Source organism: Zootoca vivipara, chromosome 11 (assembly GCF_965207765.1).
Source record: "Zootoca vivipara chromosome 11, rZooViv2.hap1.1, whole genome shotgun sequence".
Taxonomy (NCBI): domain Eukaryota; kingdom Metazoa; phylum Chordata; class Lepidosauria; order Squamata; family Lacertidae; genus Zootoca; species Zootoca vivipara.
This window is the reverse complement of record NC_142594.1, coordinates 9,049,237-9,065,465: the sequence shown is the minus strand read 5'-3', so window position 1 is coordinate 9,065,465 and position 16,229 is coordinate 9,049,237. Positions and strand designations below refer to the sequence as shown.

Below are 16,229 nucleotides of genomic sequence, written 5' to 3'. Positions count from 1 at the left end.
TTGTTCATAACCATGCATATGGTAATTGAGAACTCTGGGTTACACTATGATGGGTATTTGGGGGAGCATTTCAACTCATCCGTGATTGCTGCGGTGGTCCTCATCTGTTACAGTTGCATCTCAGCTGCTCCTGGGAAGACACAAGCTAGATTCAAGATTATCTTGACAGGGTAGAGAACTTGCCCCAAACTTACAAAATGAATTTCAACAGAGATAAATATAAAGTTCTCCTTTAGATAGGAAATATCAAGGACTCAAATACAGGATGTGTGACACTTGGCTTGGCAGCAGTACGCATGAAAATGATCTAGGAGTTTTAGAAATCACAAAGTGAACACGAGTAGTGCAGAGGCTTTAAAAAACCACGTTTTTTAAAAAGCTACAAACAGAAGTATCATGTTGAGAGATTCATATGTGTGGGTGCTAAGGAAACAGCTGTAGCCCAGAACTCTTCTCCTCTCCTGACTTAATTGCAACCCATAAACTGGATATACCAACAAAAAACGTTCTCAAAATATCCACTCAGGCAAGACATGCAACAAGGCACACCGACTAGTAAAAAAATAAATCTCACTACATACTTTAAGCAGTAGTAAAGTGGGGAATCGGATGGGCAGCATAACTGAAGCCTCTCAGATGACAGCTAAGAATAAATATGTGGGTAATGGAGATACGGCAACCCCTATTTCTGACTCACTTGAGATGGTTTCCAGCCAAGTTGCTAACCTGAATGTTGAACTTATTAAAAAGTGGCAATATGAGTTCACCACATAAAATCAAGAAATTAAGAGGTCAGCTATTAGACATAGAAAAAACAGTGGGCTAGGTTAGGCAAACTCGGCCCGCCAGATGTTTTGGAACTACAACTCCCATCATCCCTAGCTAACAGGACCAGTGGTCAGGGATGATGGGAATTGTAGTCCCAAAACATCTGAAGGGCCAAGTTTGCCTATGCCTGGGCGAGGTTTTAGTGACCGGAATGAGCCAGATTAAATAATTAAAACCCAGAGAGAACTAATTTTAAAGCTTGCTGATGAGGAGGATTGGGCGAGAAGACTGACGGTTAGGACCTGCAGCTAGATAACTACGATTTCCACCTACCTGGTGGAAAGATTTGGCGCCAAATTTGAATCTCTTCAGACTGGATATAGAGGTAGCTCACTGAAACCTCAGCTTGAAGCCAAAGAACCTGAAGAGGTAAAGCGATTGTTTATAGTCTCTAGCTATATGATAAGTAAGGATTGCCCCGCTAGGAAAGTGGGGACCATGATGGATATTGCCAGCAGCTCTTCACATGGTTAGAAGTATCACATGGAAGAGCAACACAATTCCTTCTAGACAAGAGTAAATGCAAAAATTGACTGAATATGCTGAATTAGATAGTCTATCTGAAAAAATAAAAAACAAACAGAATTGAATTTGTATGAAAATGGGAGGCCTTCAGAACATATATTAAACAAAATTATACCATGTTAAATTCTGTAGCAGCTTTTGAGTGATCCCAGCAGTTTTGATTAATTGCTTATATAATATAAACATTTATAAAGTGTGAAAATATTAATATAAAAATAATACTTTGATATGGCAGTAAATCTATGAAAAAGAATTAAGGAATAAATGGGAGGATATAAAAATAATAAGATTTTAATTTTTATTGCAACATCAAATTGCAATCACAAATTTTTGTCACAATTTCTATCTTATTATCAGATTGTGTAAATTTTATTTTATTTTATTTTCCCTCCCCTCTTAAGTTGCACCCCATTTCAGTTTTGTTTTTCTTGTATGTAATAAGCATGGAAATAAGCATGAAAAAAAATATTTTGAAGAAAGTATCACATGTCACCACATGGCTAATGGTTATTGGCTTCCAGTGCACTGCTGTACATTCTAGCCTGTGAGATACATAGCACTCGGAACTCTTGTGCTGATCTCAGAAGAGGTGAACATCAAATGTACAACACTCTGGGATTTTCTTTTATTTTTTACTTGCAAGGTTATTTATATTGAGCCCTTTCCCTAGGGAATTTAGCTCAAGTAGTTGGCCGTGTGACCAATTCCTCCCCTTTCCTTGTGAACTGCTTATTTAATAATGACCTGGAATTGTTTTCAGGGTGAATTCATTCAGGGTTCCCCCTCCCCAATATCATGATCATTATTACCATTATCATTACTATTAATAATAATGATTATACCACACCTCTCCTCTTTTAAGAACCCAAGTAATTGGGCAAAAATGAGGTCTGCAGTGACACAATTATCTACATGAAATAGTTTGTATATGAAGAGAAGATGATTTGCATGTAGTTTGAATTTCTTAACATATGGGTGCACAGTGGGAAGCAGCTCTCTCTCACAAGCAGGTGTGTTGCTACATATATAAAATGTAGCGCTAGAAAATGTATAGTTGAATCAGTATACTAAAAATTGTGCACATGTGCTTTAAGATAGAGAAATATTTCACACGGTAATTTATTCCACCAGTGTTGCATCAACTTCAAAATTTTAATTCAACTATATACTTAAATGGAAGGCCAAGCTTTTACTGCTGCATTCTAGCATCTACTTTCCAGTCACTGCACTACCGTATTGCAAAAAAAGTTTTTTTTCCTTTTCCTTTTATGCTTAGACTTACCTATCTCTTAGAGTGGAAATGATGTTTTTGTTTACATGCTGTAATAGATAGATAGTTGAAGGTCAAGTAGCTAAAAATAAAAACAATCTCCTGTGCAACAGAGAGAATCATTGCTGCTTTGTTAGCCAACAGGAATTGAGTGAGAATTTTAGAGTCAGACTACACATAATTCAGATTGAGATGGTTGACTGAGGTAATCAAATTGGGAATTGTGCCACTCAGTCTGCAGATATGGTGTTATATTTTAAAATGCCCCCCACATAAAAGTTGGGAGAAACCCTCACTTTACGTTGCAAAACAGGAACTTCAGGAGGGAGTTTTCATGCATCCCTTTCCATCGTGAACTAGTTTAGTACATGCACAGAACTTTTCATGGGAGAAATGTTCAGATATAAGACACACACCCCAATGCAGTTTGAAGTGGTAAAGTTCAATATCTGAAGGAACATCTCCACCCTCACTAATGTCCAGTTCCAAGGTCCTTCTGGCATTTCGCTCATTGCGAGAAGTGAACTTACAGGGAACCAGGCAGAGGGCCTCCCATCAGATGTCAAAGAGATAAACAATTATACAAGTTTCTGCAGACATCTGAAGGCAGCCCCGTATCAATACGTTTTAAATCAGGCATAGGCAAACTCAACCCTCCAGATGTTTTGGGATTACAACACCCATCATCCCTGACCACTGGTCCTGTTAGCTAGGGATGATGGGAGTTGTAGTCCCAAAACATCTGGAGGGCCAAGTTTGCCTATGCCTGTTTTAAATGTTTGATGTTTAACTATGCTTTTTGCATTCTGTTGGAAGCCACCCAGAGTGGCTGGGGCAACCCAAACAGATGTATGTGGTATAAGTAATAAATTATTATTATTATTATTATTATTATTATTATTATTATTATTATTATTATTATTTCCAACTACTAACTCCTGCTGGATCAGACCAAAGGACCAATTATGGTTCCCCCCCCCAAATCTTTATTTATTTATTTTCACTAATTAGAATCATAGAATCATAGAGTTGGAAGAGACCACAAGGGCCATCCAGTCCAACTCCCTGCCAAGCAGGAAGCACCATCAAAGCATTCCTGACATATGCCTGTCAAGCCTCCGCTTAAAGACCTCCAAAGAAGGAGACTCCTCCACACTCCTTGGTGGCAAATTCCACTGCCGAACAGCTCTTACTGTCAGGAAGTTCTTCCTAATGTTGAGGTGGAATCTTCTTTCTTGTAGTTTGAATCCATTGCTCCGTGTCCGCTTCTCTGGAGCAGCAGAAAACAACCTTTCTCCCTCCTCTATATGACATCCTTTTATATATTTGAACATGGCTATCATATCACCCCTTGACCTTCTCTTCTCCAGGCTAAACATACCCAGCTCCCTAAGCCATTCCTCATAAGGCATCGTTTCCAGGCCTTTGACCATTTTGGTTGCTCTCTTCTGGACACGTTCCAGCTTGTCAGTATCCTTCTTGAACTGTGGTGCCCAGAACTGGACACAGTATTCCAGGTGAGGTCTGACCAGAGCAGAATACAGTGGTACTAATTAAAACATATTAAAACAAATTTAAGGACCAAATTTAAGGACCATCTAGTCCAGCATCCTGTTCTCACAGTGACCAATGAGATGCTTCTGGGAAGCACTGAAGGAGGACGGAAGTACAACAGCACTTTCCCCACTTATAAATCCCTTAAGCCAGGCCTAAATGATTGTGTATTAATGCACTCTCCTGGAGCTTTTTATAACTAAGACCTTGGTATTCCAGGAAACATGTTATTAATTTTTTATCAGCAGGCTTTGCTGGAAGTGAATACTCACAGCTCCCATGAAGTGGATGGAGTTACTGGGATTTGAAATGCAATGCACTTTAACATTATTTTAAAAGTGGGTGGGCATGGGCAAAGAATGTGATGTGGATGAATACCCTCCGAATGAGTAAAAATGAATGGCAGAAACATTATTAATTTTTGAGTGTTGTATCAAGTGCCCTTCATGTAAATGGATTTAATGTAATCAACTGTAATCGGCAGCATGTGGGCTTGGATGTGTGTTACATTTATGTTAGGATGTGGCTGCAGCACTATGAAGTGGGCTTATGAATTGCAGCCAAAATGGTCACAGGTTGGCATGCATGCATTAACATATTGCCTTTACATTTATTATAAGCCCCGTATTGAGGTTAAGGAAGATTATTTATATATGCCTCAAGTGTGCATGGTAACCTTCCAATCAGCAAGCCCAAGAGGCTCAGTGGTGTAGACCAGTGCTTCCCAACCTTGTGCCTCCAGCTGTTTTCGGACTACAATTCCCATCATTCCTGACCACTGTTCTTGCTAGCTAGGGATGATGGGAGTTGTAGTTCCAAAACATCTGGAGGCACAAGGTTGGGAAACACTGGTTTAGACCACAACACCTAACCGTTGACATGGCGACGTACATCTTTATCAGCAAAATAAAAATTAAAAATTGTCAGGTCCATATCCCAAGAAGCTTACACTCTAAAGTGGGGGGGGGGGAGAGGGGGACTACAGAGGGGAGGGAGAGAAAAGTAACAGTAAGAAGGGATGTTCTCCTTCAATGCTGGGTGTTAACAATGTATTTACTTTGGAATCCCTGTTCATCTTTATCTTTGTAAAGGGGGAACGAGGAAAACATGTTTTTGAAAGGTGTTCAAATCTGAATTTTCATCTCCTTTTTTTTGGCAAGCAAGCTATTTCTAACGAGACTCCTCCAACCTCCCACTCACCCACAATGTTTGTCATGCTGTTCGTGTTGAGAGGAGATCTGTGCACAGATTGGATCCATTACTGCGCTGTTTATGATATACTCAGGTTCTCAGTTCTTCCTTGACAGTCCTGTCTGTCTCCTGTGAATGCTTGTGGAAGTAACACATGTGCACTGAGCAGAGAAAGAATCCTTCTGTTCACACTTTTCCTTCCATTCTATAAATGCTCCTGAATTAACAGCGCACACATTATGTGACAACATGCGATTCTGTACTTTTCAAACTCAACTTGCTGCTCTGGCAGAAAAAATGCAAAGTCTGGGGTGCTATTAACAGACTAAGATGCACAGTGTCCTGGACATTAAAATGTTCCCTAAGTCTGCAATTATGTCAATTGTTAGCTCAATGTAAAGAGACACGTTTTACCATATCCTTTTTAAACAAAGTCATAGCAGAGCACAGAGCAATTTATTTCAGTCTCTGAACCTAGAAATGTGAAGTCGTCAGCTGGTAATGTCTGGCCATTTAATAACCATCTGGATGGATTTTAAATCAATTGGCAAATCAATACAATGTGACAACTTTGATCTCCCCTCCCCAATTTCCCAACTGTTGGATAATTGTTTGTTTAAAGAAAATACTACTGGACCCTTCTCCTGCCACAGTTCACCAATTCAATGTATTATGAGAAGTTCTGTAAAAGACCCCCCCCCCCCATCAAATTTGTCTTTCCCTTTCAATCTGTATAAGCCTTTATTAACTTGCAGCATTGCTGGAGGTCATGATAACTGGAAAAGCCAATTAATATATTGTTTGCTGGCTTGCTATCTTCAGTCGCTCCAAACAGACTGCACAGGCTGATCAATCAAATTCACCTTGCCATGCACACAACAGCAAAAAAAAATATTTATAGCAATAACAGCAGCATTTGAACAGATGCTACAAATTGTTACCAACATCAGCAGCCTCAACTGTGGTCTAATTTTGCATTAAATGCCTCCATTTAAAAAAAAAAAGAGTGCTGACAAATTCAAAGCAAAACAAAATAGATTTTTTATTGATATGTTTTACTTTGCTGGCAGACCAGAGCAAAGGTTTTCTGAACATTTAAAAGATGAAAAAGGTGAAGATTCCCAGAAGCGATTTATCTTGAAGCGAGATAACTCTAGTATTGATAAAGAAGACAATCAGGTTGGTTCTCGGTTCGAGAGTTGCTGAAATTCTTTTTTTTTTAATTTCCTTTTTTCTTTTTGGAAGTGGGCTGACTGGTGTTCTTGATGTTCCTTTGTTGTTGTTTATGCTGCTGCTCCTGCTGCTGCTTCTCCTTCCTGCTCATCTTCCTCTCCTGCTCCCCTGTTTTTGGCACACAGTGGAATAGCATCGGCCATAAGTGTGTTTGCTTCAGCAGTGGCAGTTTGCATGGGCAGTTTTGCTTGGCACATGCACTTGCATGCTGAGGAGTGATTTGGAATGTTCAAAAGGCCCCCCGAATCCCATTTGGGGAAACTTTTGTCAGCTGCGCTTTGGCAAATCTCTTTGTGTCTCTGTGGGACTCCTTCCAATCTTCTAGAGTCATGCCAAGCTGGTTAGAGACTAATATACGGACTAATAACAGGCATCAACGGGCAAAATGTTACGACGAGACCAGATTGACTTTGCAACCATCAATACATGATTTTTCACTTGCGGGGGGTGGGAAGGTGGAGTTCTCTTTGTAAACCGCTTTGAGGTCCCCACCCCAATCAATCAGTGTATAAATGTCATGAAATGCCAAACAAACAAATGATTTAAAAATTCAGGACCGCCCCCCCTTATCATAAATGAAACTTGTTTGCTTGTTTTTTGCATGTATGTGGCGGAAATCTCCCCTTTTGTGTGCTGCTTGTTGTGTCTTCCTGCACCACTAAAGGTACCCTTATGAAACATGCCAATATATGAATGTGTCCAGAGCTAGGTAGTTTAACAGCCTTTTTTGGGGGGGGGGGTTACCTGTGATGGAAGTGAAAGTTTTAATTCAAAAGAACATTTTTAAAAAGGAGGAACTGAAAAAGGTTTTTTTTGATTCTGAAGGAGTTTTTAAAGGGAAATTCATGAAGGTAAGCCAATGTGTATGTTCTCATTTAATTTTGGGTAAATCCAGCCGCTTGACACCAGAAAACATCTCTCTGCCTCCTACAAAAGATACTGCTTCCTTTCCCATTTTTCTTCTGCAGTTTGTTGCTGCACATGATAACACAGCTGGTTTTCAGAAATGGAGAAGAAGGGTTTAGGGAACACAGATTGCAAGCAAGGAAGGTAAAGGAGCGGAGGGAAGATACAGCGTAGTTAAAGGAGGAGGCGAGAGAATTGCAGCTACAGGCTAACAGTAGATATGAAGCTTTGTACAGGGCAATATCTTCCCCATTAAGCACTTTAACATGTTTTATTGCTTTCTGGACTTCGTTGCAATGAAAGTCTGCATTTTCCTCTCCAGTTGACGGTAACAGCCTAAGGATTGCTACAGAAATGATTAGAACTCTTGTGCACAATATTCTCAAAATCATTTCTCCTCATCTGTGAGGCTTTTTTCAGCCTTTGATATCACTCGCCTTTCCACGCTCTTTTCCTTCACTTGATTTGATAGCTGCTGCTCCAATAAATTAACAAGGGAAGTCTGACAAATGGGCTTTCCCCCCTGACTAGTTGGGGGCATTGTGAGTGGAAGGAGCCAACACACCTCTACTCTAGATTGCAGATTGATTTCCAAATCAATCATGCTACCTCATCTCTTCTTATACAGAAGAGCTCAGTGGCAGAATGCATACTTTGCAAACAGAAGTTCCTGGGTTCAATACCTGGAAATTCCAGTTGACAAGGTCTCAGAAAGCAAGAGGGGGCTAAAACATCATTTAAACCAGTGTTTTCCAACTGTTTTTGGACTGCAGTTCCCATCATCCCTGACCACTGGTCTGACTAGCTAGGGATGATGGGTGTTGTAGTCCAAATACAGCTGGGAGACCCAAGGTTGGGAAACACTAATTTAAATTATTATCCTGTACACCTTTAGTACACACATGTCCCCAGTGTAGCTAACTGTGAAAAACAAAAGCAATGCAATGAATCAAGGAGTACCAAAGACCTTGGAGTGCTGTCCGATAGAGCAGATAGGACTGATCTATTCTAGATGGACCAGCAGCATGGCTGAGTATGAGGCAACTTCGTATCATCAAAGAGAAGAACCCAAAAAGCCCAATGCAAAGCAGAAACATCCCAGTAGCATCTAGATTGATGCTGTAAGGTACATAGCATAACATCATGAATCGCATGCCACTTTAGGAATGAGACAACACAATCATCCTCATGCCTCATTTGTTTAAGTGAACATTTATTATTCTCAGCTGACAGTTACTTAACTGCAGTTTTTAGCAGCTCAACTTATATAATCCTCCTGGTTTGTTTTTTTTATGCTCAGCAAAACAGAATTCATCCATTTAGAGATGACAGACGAAGTAAATCAATTGAAGAGAGAGAAGAGGAGTATCAGAGGGTGAGGGAGAGAATATTTGCACAAGATGTGAGTAGTTGTTTTTAATTGCCTCTTTAGTGCCATATCTTTATCAGTAGTCAGCCAGTATCCTCCCACTCTGACACTGTGGCAAGATTGCACTTTGTGGCAGGAGACAGTGGAGGGATGTGAATTGAGCAAGGGGGGGGAGTTTGATTATGGGTTATTTTTTTTAAAAAAAGAGGACAGAAACTAAAATGATAAAAGAGTTATTGGATAAGATTAGCTCCAATAGGGCAGGCGTGCTGAGCTTGGTTTCCTTTAATTTTCAAATCTTGGCGCATAGGAGTCATTCTGTAACACCCAGATGCAGAACATGGTTTTAAATAGACACCTTTGTCCACCATCTTGTTTCATTAATCCAGGAATGTTTTTTTTTAAAAAAAAAAGTTGTTGTAACTATTCAAATGGGAGTGTGGAATAGTAAACGTGTGATCTAGCAGCCATTTTGGGGGACTATATAAATCCATCATCTTACAACAGTATTAGGATAAATGCCCATAGCTGCCAGGTTTTCCCTTTTCTCACGAGGAAGCCTATTCAGCATAAGGGAATTTCCCTTTAAAAAAGGGAGAACTTGGCAGCTATGTAAATGCCATGAGGTACTTCACTTACCATGTTTCTGCCAGATAGGGCTGACATTGAGACAGCAGTTCTGTAAGTTGGAAGCAGAGGCCAACTCTCCTATGCTCATTGGCTGAGATGTTTGGTTTGATGATCCTCGGCTCACCCTTTGAACAGTTTTGCAACTTAAAGGAAATGAAAATGCTTTATGAACTTTTAATTTAATGAATGTGTAAGTTGTACTTAAACTAAAAGAAAGAAAGCAAAACTGACAGACTATCTGAAAGTGGAAGAAGGGCAGTTTTGGTGGAAGGGTGGCTTCAGAAATATTTTGGGAGCTGCTGTTGGACTGAATCTAGTTTCTAAGGCTACGTTCCCGTTGAATATTAGCCTACAATAGATCCACCACATAAGCGATTTATTCCTGGTCCAAGTGGAGCTTCCAAAGACTCTCCAGAAGGACACCCACCCATCCCCATTGCAGTAATCCAACCTTGATGCAACTAAGGCATGCATTACTGTAAACAAGTCTGATTCCTCAGGAATGGGTGCAGCTCACACTGCAGCCAAATTTCATCAAAGGCACCCCAGGAACACCTGCTCCCTGAACATTCGTAAGTGTTCCTAAGCTGTGAATCTAATTTTTTGGGGGGAGTAAAACCCCATCCAGAAAAGGCTAAAACCCTCTTCCAGAGTCTTCCTCCTGATCAGGAGCAGATACGTCTTGTCTGGATTGAACTGCAGATTTGTTTTTTTAGCTCCCATCCAACCCACTGCCTCCCCTTCAGGTACCAGTTCAGAAATGCAACAACTTCATTGATATTAGATGAAAAAGAGAAAAGGGGCTGTATATCATTCATATTTCAGTGAAAATGCAGCCCAGACTTTCAGATTACCATTCCCAGTGGGGGACAGAATCAATTCCTGGCTGACACCATATAGTACACCAGTGACCAAGTTACCAAACAGAAAAACTCCACCACCATCTTCTGGAACCAACCCCTGGGAAAGAACTGGAACCACTGCAAAGTAGTGACCTTCAAGCCCATCTCTGTCAGATAGTTCAGAAGGATGCCATGGCCAATGGTACTGAATGCCACTAATATATTCAGCAGGGGCCACAGAGAAATGTCCTACCTGTTTGGTTCCCAGTGTAGATTCTGTACCAAGCAACCAAAGGTATTTCAGTCCCCAAACCAGACATGAACCCAGATTGAAATAGGTCTAGATCAGAGCGGTCCAACTTCTCATGCCAAATGGGCCACATGAGTACTTCAACGTGGAACCGATGGGCCGCGGGCCCACTGCTTTGTCACATGGGGGGAGCAAGGCAAACATTTGATGCCCCCCCCAAGCCCTCACCCCCAAGCCTTCCCAGTCATAGTTTGAAATACTAGACTAGATAGACAAATAGTTTGGTTTTGGTATGAGGCTGCCTCCTATGTACTTAAGAGTTTGGTTGTGTCATATAATTTCAGCTTGAGACCCAAGCTTATTGTTACTCAGGTGAAAACTTATAGTATCCCAAATGTTCATTATTTTAATGAAAATGAAAAGCAGAAGAAGTTGGTTTTTGAGCAGAGGAAAGCTGAGCTGAGTGGAAGGCTGCTTAACGCTTTCCTCCCAATTGTCTTCTCAAAAATCACCCTCTCCAGTCCAGACTTCTCCAGACTTCTGACCAACTCAGTTGCTTAGAGCATGGTGTTGATCATTCTGATGCCCATGCACTACTTCTTATAAGAGTCCTTTTCTTTTGTACCTATGTGCTTTCAAATGATAGTACATGCTAAAAGGGCACAATCAGAAAAGTTAAAACCCTAATTAAATCTGTTTCTTGCAGTTATATTTTGCTGCAATGTGTTTTCCTAGATGGGTAATTTTGGTCCACATTTATCCTAAAACTTCATTGAATTATTTTTTAGTCCAGATTTATTCTGGTTGTTTTTTGAACTATTTATTGAATCCAATTTGAACTGCTGATTTGGTGTCTTAGTCCAGTTTTCGATTTTTAAATGAGAGGCAGGCACTGAGTTTTTCAGTTACTATGATTGGGAGTAGAAGATAATACTAGGCATTTAAGGGGCATTTGGGATTTTCCGTTCAGTAGAATCAAGAGAGCAGTTTGGTCTATTTTAGCCTGTATGAAAATGATGAAATTGTGAATAGATATTTTTCAAGATTAGCATTACAGATACTTCTCCTCCAGTCTCTTAAACATTTAGTTGATTATGAAATCAAACTAATCCCATTTCAACAACACATCAATAACTATCAGGATAGCTTTGGGGGCTCTTTGTTCAAAGTGTATAGTAAAGTAAGCCAATCCCACCATCATTGAACAAATATTTATTCATTTAGATATAAACTAAAGCAAAAACATTTTTCAGCCTACCAGGTAAGACCACAAACATTTTAATCTTAGGCAGCCCAAACGTATAGCTATGGTAAGCAATTACACCTTTGTAAAAATTCAATATAAAAGTATTGTCAAAGCAATCATTTTTACTACCCTTCTGTGAGGGATAAATGAATATTGTAGTAGGCTTAGAAAAGGTATTTAATAAAGTATATTGTAGCTGTGGCATTCCCTTTCCTTTTGTGAAATTTGGGCTGCCATGCTGATTTGAATCTAATATGCTACATTAGAAACATGTTTACAAATACAAATTGCCCCCTCCAATGTAATGAATGATCACATGATGTCATGCTATGCAAACTAGAGGTGAATTAAATCTTATAACTAGGGCTGCCATTTTTGAATCTCCCAAAACAGCGCATTGTATATTATGCAAATCAAATATGCACTTGAGCAAATTAGATTAATTATGCTACTGTTGCTACTGATTTCAGCTGGTGCGTCATCTCTTCTCATGCTATATGCAGCAGAGGCAGTGAGGAAAGGGATGTGGAAGTCCAATCAAATTTCATCGCCTGAGAAGTAGCATTTTTCATACATCATGGAGGGGGTAGCTGCCTCCATCCTCAATTAATAGGAACATAAAACTGAAGACTAACAAAATAAAAAAAGGGAAATCACAATGCTGTTGAGGCGCGCTGTCAGATATCTGTGTTCTCTAATACCTGTCTCAGGTGTACCAGCTAGTCATATTTTGATAACTCAGTGGTAGGGCACATGCTCTGCATGCAGGCAGTCCAAAGTCCAGCCCACATTTCCAGATAAATGTTCAGGAGTGAACCAAACTAAGAATTTGCATGAGCAGAATGACTTCCGCTTGCACAACAGAATTTCCCCTTACCTGCTCTGGATGGTTAGGGTGAGGGGAACCAGAGCAGATTTGAAGTTGGGGGGGGGGATTCAAGGGAAGAAGAGGGAATGGAAGTTCCATTGAACAAGCAGAAGTTTTTCCATTCATGCAATCACTCACTTCAAAACAACCCAAAAGCATCAAGTGCTGGAGAGAAAACAATATTGGGCTATTTGAATTAATGGTCCTACTCTGTAAAATTTGCTGCTATGTATGACCACATGACATTCATGGCCTTCCCAAGTCATCCATGTGCTGTCTCTCTACTGCCATTTCTCCTGCTTCGGAGAAGAAACTTTTTGTTTGGTGTTAAGCATGGGGCAACTTCCACCCATTTCAGGTACCTGTTGGTGGGTCAGTTCCCCTCCCTCCAGTTCTATATGAAATCTCTTTTGCTGTGGAGTACAGAGTAGATATTTTAATAGGTCCTTCCACATAGGGTAGTATCTCTGGATTTCTCAACTTTCTAGATTTTTAAAAATTAATAATTACTGCATCCGTTAGGTATTCTCCAAAGCAAACTTCTACAAACTGTGGTATAATTGCAGCTATGGGGTTCACATGTCTGAATGTCTGAATGTTTTAACCCACAACAATAACTTTTAAAAACCACCAAGAACAAAATCTGGTCTAGGTGTGGTGTTGAGAGAGGGGGTGCCTGCAACCTGGGACATCTCCAGGCAATCTGGATATACCAGTTGCAAAAGTTCACACTTCATGGGTGCAAATATACCCATGCTCCAACTCACACCAGCTCCAACTCACCACGGGGATGATGAAAGGAGTCAATAACCATTAGAGAACTAAAGTGTCCATGTTTGCTAAATATATATGACCCTGTATCCGTGCTATTTTTCTAGAAAAAGAGGTGCGGTAGCTCACCATGAACAACTCCCTTGTGCTGGGACTGAGTTCCAGCGAGTTCCGGCTGAAAGAAAAGTCCTGCCCTGTATTTATATTACATTTTTCAATATAGTCCCTGAAACTGGCAGTCAGATATCTCGATTAAGGGCAGAAGAGCAGAAATTACATACAGCAGCTTTTTCATTTCATTTTAATTGGAAATTTGCAATGAATAAATTATGAACATGAATAATACCACCGTAGCAACTTCCCTTGTTTTTTAAATTATAAATTGTGTTTAATTTATGCTGTCCCCACCCTTCTGATACGCCTCGAATATCTGCTTTGGCATCAATACAAGCAGATGCTGTTAGGAGAAAATTGAACAGATTGGCAGCTGTGTAAACAGAGAGGCTTGGGTTGCTAAACAGAAGATACAGGAGTGGGTGATGAAGAACTGCAGAAGAAGCATACAAAGGACACTCTTTTGCAAGGAAGGAAGTAGGCAAGAGTAGCAGTCTGGTTGCTCAGAAGAGGTTGTGTGACACAAAACCCTCTGTTATGAAATGTGTGCGCACACGTTTCTCATGAATGTCCTATCATGGAATGTGTAAATTTATTTTATGAATATGTAACGCCTCAATACCTCTTAAGGGAAGCCTTTACTACTCTGCTATTATTACTTAAATTTACAGCCATGGCAAATCATCACAGCGCTATTAGAAGGCAACATTAATAAGATATATTCCCATTGTTTCCATAAGAATCTTGCTGTACTGGCCAGTCTTGGTTGTGTTAGCCAATAGTCACATTTGAGGGAAGCATCCAGACATGGCCTTCTTTCAGAAGGATGCTACATTTGATCACCATACTTCTCATGCAGCACCCATTGACACACCAATCCCCCATGAAATTATAAATTTATTTTGTTTAATCAAACATGTAACGAATTCGATGTTGTTTAGGATTTTTTGTGAATAAATACATAGCTTGAGCAGAGTAATGAAGCAGTCACATGAACGATTTAAAACACAGTTCATTTAAGTAATATGAGTGAATGTGGTCTCCGGAAGAAGGAAGGTTCAAGAGAGAGAGAGAGAGAGAGAGAGAGAGAGAGAGAGAGAGAGAGAGAGAGAGAACACGCACAAAGGGAAAACAAGAACAAGCAAAGGCCAATGAAGTGTGGGGGAGGGTCAGGCTACTTATTTGTGAGGTTGGAGCAGAGATGTACATACCATTCTGGCAATAGATAGACAGACAGACAGACAGACAGACAGACAGACAGACAGACAGACAGACAGACAGACAGACAGACACATACACAAACTATATACCATAATAAACATATTAGAGGGTTGCGCTTAAGTCTCACTGAAATCAATGGAGTTTAAGCCATGGCCAACTTGATTCATTGATTTTGGCTGGAGCCAGCTAAGCTAATTTTTTAAAAATTATTATCTCTAGATTTGTGATAGCTGCAAGTTCAGAATCTTGATTTTACAATACATATAAGCACTTTTCTGTTGTTTCCCCCCCATGTGGCTACTACTGCACAAGTCGGAGGGGGCCAGCATGCCACCATCACCCATGCCTCCATTGCCAAAGTATTGGGGGCTGACCTTCTATGGTGGGTAGTAACAGATAGACTCCCTATGTAAGGTAGGATCCTACAAGATCAGGGTTCTAAGTCCCACTTGGGAACCTACTCAAGTATAGCAGGTTTCCTGCAACTCATGGGGTCTTGTGGCCCAAAGGATAGTAACTGGGACATAAAGGAAGACGCTAATAAGCTTGCCCCTATCCTCTCCTTCATACAGTGGTAATTATATGGGCTGAAGGGTGGGAGAGAATGACTAACTGAACAGGGAATTGCTTACTTAAGCTACAGTTGAAGGCCATTTGAACCCCAGGTCCAAATTGAGTTCTTTGTCCACACTGCTTTCTACATAGCCCCTGGTTATTCTCCCCACCCCCCACCCCCAAAGCTCTTCTTAAGCCATTCAAATAGCTTACACGTCTTCCAGAAATATCAACACTATGGACTGGGAGGGAAATTAGTGTCAGAAGAAAAGACTTCTCATGGGAGATTGTAAGATGTTTTCAGCATGTAGAGCTAGTACAGTGGGACTTTAAGCAAATGCATTTATGCATTTGCATACTGAGGTTTTTTGTCCTTCATTCATTTAAATTTCTGATTGGCAGGCAAGCGAAACATTTAAAGGGTAGTGTTAGCAATCGCTATGCTATGATAGCACAAGCATTAAGCAAATGGAGCATTGCATATAAAAGAGCTAAGTGAAACTCAACATGATAATAGCTAACTTGCTTCCCCCTAAAGGTTGTCAGCTCTTTCTTTCTTAAAGACAACAACAACAAGGGTAATGTAATAAACTGTGTCTGTCTTTTGTGCCACGGAGACCCACATCAGCACTGATAAATGCATATTCCAGGAGATGGCATGGCCTTGTGCCAGCTTCTGCAGCATGGAAGATGAATGGATCTATTATTGAGAGTTTATCCATAAGACTGTAATGCTGATTACACCGATACCCTTCAAGATACTGAAGAGGTAACAGTCATCTTACACTTTTCAATAACTATTTAGTGCTATTTACCCTTATTCCTGACATGAGCAACAGCAATTTTCATAAGCTAT

The 16,229-nt window shown here is 40.2% G+C and overlaps 1 protein-coding gene across 8 annotated transcripts in view; it reads left to right on the top strand.

The window, feature by feature from the left end:
* ARPP21 (cAMP regulated phosphoprotein 21) overlaps window positions 1–16,229 on the top strand; it is a 228,825-nt gene that overhangs the window by 143,149 nt on the left and 69,447 nt on the right. For 4 of the 8 annotated variants that reach the window (XM_035129799.3, XM_035129794.3, XM_088654178.1 and 1 more), the window contains 2 exons: window positions 6,439–6,547; window positions 8,808–8,909. In XM_035129799.3, the coding sequence (XP_034985690.3) occupies window positions 6,439–6,547; window positions 8,808–8,909 (211 nt within the window). The remainder of the gene's footprint in view (window positions 1–6,438; window positions 6,548–8,807; window positions 8,910–16,229) is intronic. The other 4 variants (XM_035129801.3, XM_035129800.3, XM_088654179.1 and 1 more) reach the window with 1 other exon arrangement.